The sequence below is a fragment of the Penaeus vannamei genome, chromosome 20 (assembly GCF_042767895.1).
Source record: "Penaeus vannamei isolate JL-2024 chromosome 20, ASM4276789v1, whole genome shotgun sequence".
Lineage (NCBI taxonomy): Eukaryota > Metazoa > Arthropoda > Malacostraca > Decapoda > Penaeidae > Penaeus > Penaeus vannamei.
Genome location: NC_091568.1, coordinates 18264491 through 18278595, shown reverse-complemented (window position 1 = coordinate 18278595; position 14105 = coordinate 18264491). Strand labels below are relative to the sequence as shown.

At 44.5% G+C, this 14105-nt stretch overlaps 1 protein-coding gene across 1 annotated transcript; it reads left to right on the top strand.

The window, feature by feature from the left end:
* The first annotated feature begins 12221 nt into the window (after positions 1–12221).
* LOC138865159 (uncharacterized) lies at positions 12222–14010 on the top strand. The gene is made up of 5 exons (XM_070134539.1): positions 12222–12225; positions 12403–12586; positions 12834–13023; positions 13155–13395; positions 13478–14010. Exons 1-5 carry the CDS (start codon positions 12222–12224, stop codon positions 14008–14010), a joined length of 1152 nt encoding a protein of 383 aa, XP_069990640.1.
* The last annotated feature ends 95 nt before the right edge of the window (positions 14011–14105 follow it).

Genomic DNA, 14105 nt, shown 5'->3' with positions numbered 1-14105 from the left:
ACTGATGTTCAATTTCATTTAAAAATTCAGACTGCCTCTGGGTATTTTTCACTATATAATATATATGCCAGATCGTCAAAATTTCTGGCTGTTTCTTTACCCAATTTTCACAACCAAGGCACGTTATGCATGGGCGACCTTAATGCAAGGCACCCACACTTTGGAGACAGCCAGCGTAATAGTAATGGGGAAGAATTCAAACATTTCATTAATAGTAGATCACTAACAGTATATGACACAGAAATAGAAACTCATTTGGGAGGTGGCAGGTTAGATTACGTATTTGGCAAAAATCTAGTTCATGGTAATGTCTGTACTTCACTGGTACGAGAATTAGTTAGTGACCACTTTGCAATCCGAACTGACTATACTGTTGACAGCAACTCAGCCCCTAAAACACCTAGGCCTAGAATAATCATCCCACCGGGCCTGGAGCATCACTTCAAGGCACGTGTCTTTGATTGGTACAACACATATGAAGTAACAACAGTTGAAAATTTTTCTCAGGATTTAATCAAAGTTGTCACTGACTACTATAACACATGGGTCTGTTCACGAAAACTCTCGAAGAAAAAGAGCCCCCAAGCCCCCCATGCTCCGAGGTGGATCAATGACCCAATTCTAGCCAAGGAACATCAACGAGTTCAGGAGCTTGCCAATTGATATAAAGATAACAAGACAGACAATCTTATTCAGTTTCTTAAAGCCAATAAAGAATTCAGAGAACTAAAAACTGAGATTCGTAGTAAACACTGGGAACAATTTTTGCAAAGCATCAATAGTCAAACTTCCATGGCTGATGTATGGAGAAAGATTAATAGGCTGACAGGTAAAGCTCCCACAACACCGCAGTTTCACAGCCCACAAGAACAGGCTAATATGCTACTGGAGCAGTGGGCTGAAAACTCTCAGCTGAGCTCACTTCCACAAGGGATAAAAGACCATCTCGACAAGTCAAAAATAGATAGGAAATTCAATATAGCAGTAGCCTGTGCTGCTATTGACCCATCCGACTTTGCCGAAATAACCGAGTGGGAACTGAGAAATGCCCTTGTGAAAGGCAAGGCAACAGCCCCTGGCGAGGATGGCATTACTTACAGTGTTCTTCGCCTCATTGCGCAGGTGCCAGGCAACCCACTCTTACACCTGTATAGACTCAGCCTATCACAAGGAATCCTCCCAAGCTCCTGGACTAAAAGTTTAATCATCCCTATACCCAAATCCAACACTGACAAATACAGACCAATTTCCTTGACCTGTCTGTGCAAAGTACTTGAGAGAATAATTCTGAACAGACTCATGTACCGTATACATGCTAAGTTATCCCCTAGACTGTATGGATTTCTCCCAGGACGTAGCAGTCAGCATTGTTTTGCAGAATACTTAACAAACTCAATACCAGGCATGCAAACCGTATTTCTTGATCTTCAATCTGCCTTTGATATTGCAAACAGAGAAATGATCCTTGAGCAACTAGCTAGCTTTGGTATTCAGGGAAAACTGTTAACATGGATTCAAATGTATCTATCCAATCGATCGGCTCAGGTTTTCTTCAGGGGTGTTAAGAGTACTCATGCAAAAGTGTTTGAACTCGGCACACCTCAGGGAGGTGTACTTAGTCCCATGCTATTTAACATCCTAATGCATAGATTACTAGGCGATATACCACTTGAGGGCAGTGACTCCATTATTTGCTATGCCGATGATATTTGCATTAAATCCTCATCCGAAGAGAGAATGCAACAGATCCTTGATGTGCTTTCAGCAAGGGCTACAGAGTGTGGCTTGATAATATCGACTGAAAAAACCAAGGCACTTAACCCTAAAACAATCCCTCTGCCAAGGTTTCACATCAATGACGTTGAGCTAGATCTCTGTCACCAATACAAATATCTCGGGGTGGCTGTTAATGATGCAGAGTTCATACAAAACCTGAAGAAAAGGCTGTGGGAACGTCTGAAGCCACTTAGGACACTTGTCGGCAAAGACCATGGTATTAATGTCAATATTGCTAGACTCTTTTACCTGTCATACATACGGTCGGTCATAGATTATCATGCATTGCACCTAGTATTATACAACAGAGTTGGCTAGTTTAGAAATTGTACAAAATGAGGCCATGAGGCTTATTCTCGGCGCCCCTAAGACAACGAGGATTGTGAATATGAGATCAGAACTTAATTTGCCGTCTGTCTATGAAAGAATATTATACAAAGACAACTAAAACATAGAATAGTGGAGCTAACTTTGAATGGCAACATCGATTCAAATTCAAATCCATGGCAACAAGTAACATGTAAGCACTTGTCTCAGTTGAACATATCCATAACTAAGACCCTACATGGACGTTCTGCTCCACCGTGGAAAATGTCGGACCTAAGTGTATTTTATACGACTGCCCCCAAAAAAGACAGTGTCCCCCCTGCTGTACTTAAGCAGTATGCTTTAGCAATTATCAATGAGCACCTTGAAACTATGCCCAATGCGTATGAATGCTACACTGATGGATCCTTGCAGTCTGGGAGTAGAGCAGGATGCGCTTTTGTCGTATATAAAAACAATATTTTGCAGCACCAGGATTGTAGGCGGGTTCATGACTGGGCTAGCACTACGCAAACTGAGTTGGCAGGAATGCTCATAGCCACCGAATTTCTATTAAGTCAAGGCTCAGGAATCATTTTCTGCGACTCACAGAGTGCTCTCCAGGCATTGAACACATTAGACAAAGGTGCAGGAAATATTGCAAATGACATAAGGATAAATGTGTATCGTGCAAAAGAACGAGGCCATGATATACGTTTTGTGTGGATACCATTGCATGTTGGAATCCCCAGGCATGATCATGCTGACCGCCTAGCAAAATCAGCATGTGACAAGCAAAGTGTTGATATAGATCTTGGAGTACCTCTTGCTAGGATTTCACACATAATTAAAACTTCCTTCAAAGAGGACTTGTCTGACTTGATTAATTCTCAACGGCCTGAAAGCTGTAGCATAAAGCACTATGACAGGTTTATGCAAGATGTTTTCATCTATGGTTTATACAAAACAAGAACAAGACAGTGTGATATTGTGACTGCAAGAATCAGGCTGGGATATAGATTGTACTGGCAGGTCAGTACAGCCTGTAATGTTGAAGAAACGAAGTGTAAATTATGCAATGAAGAATATAAGCGAACACTTGTACATTATATCTCAGAGTGCCATGTAATACAGCCTTTCAGACCACATAGCATGAGGTATGGAGAACTATGTAACTACTTCATATCATCTGATGTCTTGGAAGATATAATTATGTTATATCCTAAATTTGGAATGTAGTATCACATGACCACATATCAAATGTTACATTGCCTTTCCACGCCCAAGCCGTATGCCGGCTTGACAGATGAGTAGATAAATTACTGATCGTTCTTTTCCATTAAATGATATATTTTAGACCGTAATAATTTTATGATATAGATTTATTCTGTAATACTATTATATAATGCTTTGACCATGTATCAAATGTACTACAGCTTGCCCACGCCTGTGCAGTTAGCCAGGGTGGTAAATAAAGGACTAAACTAAACTACGGACTGACGCGAAATAAAATAAAAAACTCTACGGGAACCCAACCCACATTTCGGCAAAACTCTACGGGAATTCACACGTTCCAACCCCCCAAAACGTATTGACCAATAAACCAACCAACCTAATATATCAATATAAATTGCCGTGACTAGGCGTGCCCTTCGGGCACTGCCCGAGGGGAGGGTTGATGGGGGGCAAGCCCCCCAACACCCCCCAGGACACATTCTCTCCACCACGGTATGTACGGCAAGACAGAGCTGCATTCACACCGTAAAATAATAAACCAAATACCTTTATATCCGGAAACGTGGAACTTTCGTTTCTTTGTACTGTTGGGATTGCTTCGATTTTAATCACCTTTTTCATCCTTTGGAGCTCTTGATGGGCTCAGATATAAAACTGGGATGGTTACTGAAGTCTAATTATTCTTCGATGCCACTGTAAAGGTCTTAAAAAAGAACCCAGAATCAACACAACACTGGCAACGGAACATTTCTCACCGGCTTTCAATCTCGAAATGAGCGGGTTGGTGAGCTGTCAACCTGTGGCTGGCGCAAGAAAGTGTGAAACACTCGATGCGCAGGATTCGATATGAGGGTATAGATAAATATAAAAATATGCAATTGAAGTATAATAACATTACTAAAAGACTTTAAAGGTATAAATGCGTACCAGCAGACACAGATAATTAGCCAAATATCGTTTTGACAAGCGCGTAATGATACACGGACTAGTTCGCGAACGCAAAAATGCGTTCGTGGGTCAGTGTCGTGTTTTTCCTCGCAAGGTAAACAAGCTCATCGACTTTGGATTTGAAAGGCGGCCGCGCGTTATATTATCCTCATTTAGCGGTGACTATAAGGCCGGTGCATCTTAAACTATACGCTATTCCCTTCTATTTTTCCCGCTCTATAATATGGCGGTGTCCATTTTCCTCTATCTACGCGCGTCGCGGTCTTCAACCTCTACCTTTCCCTGAAATACTTCATGCCCTCCCCTGCTAACGGGACTATCAAATCAAGATCGTCGATGGAGGAATGGTACTCGATCTCCTGAACGATTCATTCGCAAAAGAAACAACGCCGAAAATCGATGAAATCATAGGATTTCATGCAGAAAAACATAATTTTTTTTACTTAGTCTCTGAGAGGGTACGTCGCTCTCTGTAACAATTACCCACTTATGAACTCTGGTTTCTTTGTGATCCTGTGGGTTGTCAGTTGTGTGTTGGTTTTGTTTGCCGCCAGCAGTAGTTTGTATTTGTACATGAAGAGCTAAAGTATTTGGTTGCTGTGTTCCTGGCATGCTGAACAGCAGGGAGAGGCAGGAGCGATACCAGAAACACCAGTAGCGTCGAAACATCTGGATGAGCAGCCAGCCGACATCCCGTGAAGTCTCCCCAAGACCACGTTGCACACCAGGTGGTTCTAACCCGGATGTACACGAGATCAGCTTTCTAGTTGCAGAAGTACGGGAGTACAAGGAGCAGAATGATGCCCGACTACAGCGCCATGAAGAGGCCCTTGAACATCGCATGCAGGAAGGCACTCTAGATCAAGAACAGCAAGCAGACAGTAACCTCCATCAGCCACAGGAGGATCCAGTTCAGCAACTCCGTCGCCAGCTGGAGGAACGCAACAGGGAGCTGGAAAAGACCCACCTTCAACTACTGCGGACAAACGCTGCGCCCGTGCCTGTGGTACATACCCGAGAACAGGAAATTCAGGAGTTCCGCCGCCAGCTACAGGAACGGAACAGGGAGCTGACTAAGGCCCGCCAATGACTACAGGGGTCAGGTGTTGCACCTGCACCCATGGAATGTGCCCTAGACCGAGAGATTTAAGAGCTTCGTCGTAAACTTCAGCAGCGGGACCAGGAGCTAGCAGAGGTCTGCCATCTCGCCCCCTCGGTACAACATACCATGACTAGGTGTCAAGACCACCATCAGCAGCCTCCTGTCATTAATGGAAGCCGCTCTCCTCCTCAGCCTCTTCCTCGGAGCTGCCCCCACACTTCAATACCAGAGCAGCAGCTGTATCCTGAATGTCGACACACGTGTGACCCACAAACATCCCTGCTGCAGCAGTTCCGGCCTAGGTCTTCGCCTCAGCGTCCCCAGTCAGCACATCCTTCGTCTCAGATGTCTGGCACACCATTTTCCTATGTGTTCACGAAGGAAACTGTCCCGCACTTCAAGGGGGATACGTCTGCCTCACAGCCGCTCAAAAAGAACCAAGCCATAGAGAGTTGGATTCTGACAATTGAGAACATCGTGAAGCCAGCCACATCAGAGATGTTCATTCAAGCAGCACGGGCAAACTGCAGAGGTCCAGCCGAGCTAATCATTAATTCCCCTCTCTTCGGCTCAATCACAGAATGGGACACATTCAAGGCAGCTCTCCGTAGTAAGTTCCGAGGTACCTACACCTCCTCGGACTTCTACAAGGTTCTATACGACATCCGGATGACACCAAGCCAGGCACCAATGGACTTCTTTTTGCAGTTAGAAGGGCACATCTACCAGGGATACAGGGATCACCGCGAGGCCATTGGTGATCCATCCGAACTAGTAAAGAGGGTCTTCCTGAGTGGCATCCCCGCATGGCTCCAAGACTTCCTCTCTGTTAAAGAAGATGGTAGCCCAACCCTGATAGCCAAAACAGCACAGCGCATCTGGAATTCCCGCAATGGCATAAGGCATAGTGATACTTCACCAGCAGAGGAAAATCCCTACCACCCTAATCGCCCTCCGTGGGGTCGGGATTTGTATGCTATGCCGGTAGCTGCTGAGCGTTCCAGTCCATCTTATCATCGATCACCTGTCGGAGAGGTGGTTTGAGCATCATCGGGTAAGAACTCCCGATACATCTGAGTGCAGAGCCAGGGCTGAGATCCTAGATCCACAGTCTCCATGACGACGATGCTACCATTGCAGAGGTGAGAGATTGCCCCTTTCATGAGCGCCAGGGTGACCAAGCTCCAGGAACTGCTGGCAGGTTCGATCCAAGGAGCACCTCACGTGGAGACGTTATCTCTCAAGAAGGGGATGGCAGTGACAGGGCCTACTGGACGGCCAGTTGCGGAACTCAATGTTAGTGGTTCTATAGTCCGTTGCTTTATTGATACAGGATCCGAAGCAACAATGGTAATTGTTGAAGACCGCAACGCACCCTCGCAGAGACTAAGTTCCAAACGTGGGAGGGTACCCCTCCCCCTCCAAAAGGGGGAACCCCCTCCTCCCCTCGAAAAGGGGGGAGGTGGTCCTCGCAGAGCCTTATTTCCTAGGGGGGAGGGGGGAGGGATGAGGGGGAGAAATCGAGTTCATGAAGCTCCGTGGGGGGGGGGGGATGCACGATGTCAATAGCAACCTGTAAATGTCTAAATAAAATAAATACCACTTAAACATCTATAAAAATTCTAATTATATGTAAGACGAGCCTAAATTTATGTCACGGCAACAATAGAAAGGCCGTATAATAAAAAACACGAGCTAAACTTTGTTCGACGGACACCGAATGAAACACTGCTTGAGTAAACAAGCGCAACTCACAATGCGTACAAACCCGATATCCGATACACAAATTTTTCACAAATATTAAATTTTATCATGCTATCCAAAATAATGAACACAAAATATTTAATTCCCACCCTTCCGCTTATTAGCACGATGTCAATTTATTTTAAAAATTATTAAATATACAACTCATACCGTCACTCTACAGACGATATGCGGCGTGGAGGAACTAATGAAATGTATTATTCTCCGGCGGATACAACAATTTTAATATGTGTTTGGCAAAGTACCCGGCGAATTGAAATTGCATCTGTTTCTATTATCATTTTGGTGAGGGGGGTTGTCGCATCTGCATGAATATTATAATATTGTCAGCCGTCGTTGCATTTGGGGCATTTAAGAGCTACCGATATGAGGGCATGCGACAGGCATATCCCTCCACGAATTGTCAGTACCTACCGTAAAAAATATGTTTGAATAATACTATTTATCCACTATGATAAAAGATACACTATTTTTTCAATTGTCTTTAAAACACCAATAAATATAAAACAAACATTGAAACAAATATCTTTAACTTACCACATGTCACACCGCACACAAAAACTGCAAGGTCCTTACACGTCAAGAGCTTACCGGAAAGTGTTCATGTAGTGAACATTTTTTTTTTTTTTCCGACATGGGGGGTAATTAAGGTAAAGAGGCAGTAATGTTGTTACATTGTTAACAGTGACTCTGCATTATGATAACGAAATTATAAATCATAAAATATATGCATTACAAAGAACAATACTTCAAATGTATAAGCATAAAAGGAAGAGAGGAAATGTTAGTAATAATAGTATTAAATAATGGATCAAAATATTAGTAATCAGTAATGCTTCTACGTTGGTTGAAAGTATTGCAAAGAAAATGTGATGTTTAGAGAAAACGTGGGTATAGAAAATGGAAATACAGAAAACTAGACACGTATAGAAAACGAGTTTATAGAAAATGCAGACATAAACAAACGACTCTGCCGCAGGTCTCTGCGCGGCTCACAGTGCCGCCGTTTTTTTTCCATTTAACGGTAAATATAAGGCCTGTGCATCTTAAGATTACTTCTATCCTACTCTATTTCTTCCGCTCTATAAGATGGCGGTGTCCATTTTCCTCTATCTACCTCAACAATTATTAAACCCCAAGCTCTCAAGTGGATTGATCCTCATAACCACCTATGTCGGAGGAAGACTTTCAGTATTCTGCGAGGCGTGTCTAGTCGACAAATCAACACCCTGAGTGAAGTAACCCTTGTTTTCTGCCTAAACTCAGACCATGAAATGCACCATATGTGTGTGATGTAAGATTTCCTGGAGACATACTCTTGGGGATGGACTTTTTGAGAAGAACCACCTTTAGCCTGTCCTCTAGGTCCCAGGATGACAGCGCCTGCCTGACTTAAGAAGGCCAGGAGTTTCATGTGAATTATACTGATGCCCAAACCCTGCAGCCGAGTGTAGTGAGAGTGACCACACCAGATGTTCCAGAGAATGCTGAAGAGAGCCACTTTTCCCTGTCTCGCTTGTCATCACCCGACATCTCTTCTGCTGTGCACCTTTACAGAACCACAGAGCTTCCACCACACAGTGGGCGTTTCTTGGATGGTGTAGTGGCAAGGTCTTGCTCTGATGATGGGGACGTTTTGTTTACACTGCAAGTAACAGCTATGTGCATATCACCGTTTGTGCTGAGTACTGTTTTTAGACGGCGATGCCCTGTGGGCAGTCAACAGCACAACAAGGCCAATTCGATTAACACAGGGGACATGTTTGAGGATGGTATCTGCTGTCGAGGCTGTTTTTATGGCAGAAACCTCGGCCTCTGAGACTTCCGACTACAATGCCTGCTACTCTGCTTGTCCAGATTTGAGTGATGACCAAAGGGAAGATGAGGATTTCAAGTGGGAGGAAGACCTGTTTGACAGAACCTTTGGGATAGAGGATTTTGGTTATGGTAGCACTGCCACTGATGTTGCTGATGATCTTCCGCCATCACAAGCCCTTGCTGCAATCGAAGCTACTAATATCCCAGATTACCCATTGCCCTTAAAGACTGAAAACCAGATGCCTGATCTGGATCACTTAGGAGAAGATCAATGCCAGAAGTTGCAGTGTCTTCTGTGTAGCTACAGTACCCTTTTTGATGGAGGTGAGGATGCTGTGGGCCACATCCCAGGCATTCAGCACAGGATTGATACAGGGCAAGCCACACCTGTATGTACCCGCCAGTGGCGTCTCCCTTAAGCAACCTGTCAAACAATACGCAAGCAGTGATGCCATGCTCAAGAATGGTGTCATTGAATCTTCAACTTCACCGTGGTTGAGCCCTGTTGTCCTGGTGAAGAAGAAAGACGGGTCACAGGTTCTGTGTGGATTACAGGAACTTGAATGCAGTAACAACAGCGGATACGTTCCCTCTGCCAAGAATTGATAAGCTTATTGATGAATTAGGCCCATCCGATACGTTCACCACTCTGGATGCAAGGGCAGCATATTGGAGTGTCGAGGTTCATCCTGAAGACCGCCCCAAGACAGCATTTAGCGATGGCTATAGGCTTTTTCAGTTTTGGAGGCTACCCTTTGGCCTTAGTACTGCACCTACCACTTTCCAGAGGACAATGAATTTCGTCTTGTCATCTGTTCTTGGACACCACACCTTAGCGTACTTGGATGATGTGGTTGTGTACTCCAGGGGCTTTTCACAGCACTTGAAAGGTCTAGAAGAAACCCTGCAGCTGCTGGCAGCAGCTGGATTGAAGCTGAACATAGAAAAGTGCAAGTTTGCTGCAACCACAATAAACTTTCTGGGTTTCACCATATCTCCCGAAGGTGTATCACCTCATCAAGATAAAGTTGCAGCTATTTTAGCAACACCTGCACCGCGAACTGTTAAGGAAGTCCGTTGATTTTTGGGTGCTACAGGCTTTTTTAGGAAGCATATAGAAGGACATGCAACCAGCTCCACTTCACCTCCTCTTGAAGAAAGGCCAGAGTTGGAAGTGGGAGAAAGACCAGCAACAAGCATTTGAAGAACTGAAAAAGCGTCTGGCATCAGCTCCAGTTCTGCGACAGCCAGACTTCATTCAACCCTTCGAGCTACACACAGATGCAAGTAGTATCGCTTTGGGAGCAGCTTTAAGTGGACCGTCCCTGGGTATAGGGGGGTCGGGGTACTTGAATTTTGTTTTTGGTCCTAACGTATTGTTACATGTCTGAGGAAACTGCCCTTCGATTGTTAGACTCCATCTCGAACTATTTCTTGCTGTAACAAGGGCATAAGCAACATGGGGTGCAAGTGCATTTTCGCTCATTTGAGGTAAATGGCCTTTACACTCGTTCCGACCATTCCTCCGGCTTATGATAGAGTAATTACATGTTGATATGTTCAAATAATGATTGTTACGCCTTATGTCAATTCATGAATGATACAATATAATTTATGATGAAATAAAGATTTTTTTTTTTTGCTTTAGTAGGCGTACATGACTGTTTGAGTAGGCCTACATGCAAAACACGTACTGCATTGAAACCTCAGGTTTGTATAATGTTTAGCTGTCGATTACCATGTCTCCATACCAAATCTGCAATTATGTGTATGCGGGCGCGCGAGCGTGTGTGTATGTTTGTGTGTATGTTTGTGTGTGAGCTCATGCAAAAGTGTTGAGAGTACGCCCACGTGCACTTTTGCGCATAGGTGTGTGCCCTTATGTGCGTGCATGCGCGCGCGTGCGTACTTGCGTGTGTATTTGTGCGCGCACGCTCACTTGCATGCACATAGGTGCGCACGCGTGATTGTGACATTACACATATGTGCGCGCGCCCGCGCGCGCGTGTGTGCGTGCGCGCCTGTTTGTTAGAGTATGAGGTGAAACTTAGAGGACGGCTGAAGGCAGGCGAACAAATTCAAACTTGCGCGCGCGTGATCGCAGGGGTAACCATAGCATTTAAAAGGCTGCATGGCGGTGCGGCGGCGCGTCGTGATGACGTCATCGCCACTCCATTTTACATTTTTTGATGCTCACTAACCCTTTATCCGATCTGAATGAAACAAAGACCATTAGAAAGAGCAACGTCTGGGCTTCCTTTTGGACTATATATAATCGAACGAAAATTATGGAAAATGAACGAAAACTTTCTAAACACTTTTCAAAGTCATTTACCTAAAATCAGTTGTTTATTTCGACATGTGTATAAGTATGAGTGCGTGTTAGTGAGTACGTGTGTACACGTGTATTTGTGTTTACGCGCTTGCGCGTATTTGCTGGAGGGTGATGTAGAATATGAATTACAGCTGAAGACAGGAGTGCGAGTTCAGACATGTGCCGAGGTAATCATACAGCACACACATGTGCACATGTGTGTATATGTGTATGTGCACTTCTGTATGTGTGTTCTTGTGTGTGTGCGACTATGATTGCTCGCGCGAGTATGAGTGCGTGAGTGCGCGCGTTTGAATGAATGAGTGTGCGCTCATGTGTGTATATCCGCGCCCGCGCGCTCGTGAGTGCGCGCTATTAGTTGGAGTGTGATATGAAGAGTAGAGGACCACTGGAAGCACGGCCAACAAGTTGTGACATGCGCGAGCGTGATCGCAGGGCTTGCCACAGCATTTAGTAGGCTGCATGGCGGCGTCAGTTGGGGATTTTTTTCGTCATATTGTTTTACATTTTTTTATGCTGTTAATTAATCACTTACTCGATCTTTATGAAATATAAAACAAAAGAAAGAACAATGTCTGGCCTTCCTTTTGGTCTATAGGCACATACTATAATATGAAAAAATATAGAAAATGAACAAAACTTTCTAAAAATTTTCAAGGTCATTTATTTGCTTATTCATCTTTTAAACTTTGGTACCTACCACACTCCACAGTTTGTGTCCGATATCATGGAGCTTTTCCCTCAAGAAAGAACGTTTGAATGTGCAGAGAATAATGAATGGGATTTGGTAAAATCAAAATTTTAAATTTTTGACAAATTTTTAAAACCCCGATTTTTAATTTTTTTGCCGATTATATTATATGCGTTAATTCGGAAACTAAACGGAATTTCCAAATTCGAATCGGTTCGCCAAAATTATTAAAAATTGGTCAAAAGATGGGTAATGAAGTACTTTCATCCTACCAAAATTCATGAAAATCTGTGACTGTTTTCTATTTTTGAACAAAAATCGATTTTTCAGGGACGGTCCCCTTAATCCAATGAGGTCACGACGGTACACCGCTTGCTATTGCGTACTATAGTAGGAAACTATGCGACCCTGAAACTCGTTATCCAGCCATCGACTGTGAGGCATTAGCGGTTGTTGAGGCCGTTAGGGTCTTTGATTCGTATTTATATGGCCGCAAGTTTTTGATCTACACAGACCATTGCCCTCTTGTATACATATTTAAACATCAAACAAAATCACCACGGATGACCAGGTACGCCCATGATCTGTCTTATTACGACTTCGAGATCAGGTATAAAGAGGGGCCCACCAACTACGTCCCAAATTGCTGACAAATTGCTGCCATAGATGTTCGGGAGCTGTCGTCACAAGAACTTGCTCTGGAGCAATGCCAGGATCCTGCACTTCAAGATACCTTATCCTATCTAAGTGATGGCACTGTACCTAAGAAAAAGCCTCCAGTTTCCCTCTCTGACTTCGAGATGAAAGATAGAGTCCTGTACCGGCTGTTACACCTGCCAGATAAGATTGTGTACCAGCTGTGTTCTGGAAAGATTGCATGACTCGGCATTGAAAGTGGCTCATACTCCACCTCTAGCAATGCATCCCGGTATACATCGAACATATGAGAATCTGCGGAACATGTTTTACTGGCCCAATATGCTACGTGATGTCCGCCAGTATGTTGAACATTGCCTTATGTGTCAGCAGTCAAGAGAGGTCCCCAATGTGTTCCAATGGCCGATGCACCTCTAGCTCTTTATCCACTGGAACGTGTGTCATTGGACATTCTCGACCTGTGCCAGGCACCCATGAGATAGGCATTAACTGTCTTAGACCAACATTTTCGGTTCATCCAGATCATCCCACTCCGAGATATAACAGCCTCTAGAGTACATCATGCCTTCCTTGACCATTGGATAACATACTTTGGTCCACCTCGCGTCATCCAGACTGATAATGGCCGGCAGTTCACTTCTAACCTGTTTGCTGAGCTAGTGGACATGTTACGAGCTTCACACCACCATCCGATATCACCCCCAGGCCAATGGACTCGTGGAACGCACCAACCATGTTATCAAGGCAGCTCTATGATCGGTGGTAGGAGATTGACCTAGGGACTGGCACAAGTATATAACTGAACTGAGACTCGCCCTCAATTCTGCTATTCATTGTACAACAGGGGAGCAACCCCTCTACCTCCTAACAGATCGACATGCATACTTTCCCGTAGGTCTCACAAATGATGCAGTCTTCGGTGATAACAGTGCATTCCAAGAAAGACTCAAGACAGCTCGCCGGGTAGCTGTGATGACTTCCAGGGCTTCCCACGAAACTAATGAGTGGGCATACAACATGCGCGCCAAAGGGACCTCTGCTCCAGAAGAAGGGAACCTTGTTTGGTATAAGGAGATGGTGCCACGTCCCCTGGGCCCTAGATGGCTAGGGCCTGCCCGGATCTCTAAAAGATTTGGTCCAGTGTCGTTTGAGGTGCAACATCTGGACTCTGGCAAGGTTATGAGGGCTCACCTTAATCATTTACATCCTTATCACCCACCACAAGAGTTGTCGTATCCTGATGACAATATTGATCCAGATGAAGAGAAAGAGGCTCCTTCTGCACCTGATGATCCTTGGGTGGCCATCCTCACAACTTGTGTGCGTGATTTAATAAACCGTGAGCCAACCACAATCAACGGGGATGAAGACAACTAGAGACCTTGGTCCAGTACGCCAAGGCTATGTGCCATGCTGGATCAAGGATTGCTGTTACTTCGATGTGCTAGGGACCTTGGTCCAGTACACCCAGG

Bases quoted from the DNA above. Each gene is read 5' to 3' on its own strand.
- LOC138865159 (XM_070134539.1), top strand. The intron at 12,587-12,833 runs GTATAAAGAGGG...ATTGTGTACCAG, and splicing joins TATTACGACTTCGAGATCAG to CTGTGTTCTGGAAAGATTGC. The intron at 13,024-13,154 runs GTGTTCCAATGG...CGGTTCATCCAG, and splicing joins AGTCAAGAGAGGTCCCCAAT to ATCATCCCACTCCGAGATAT.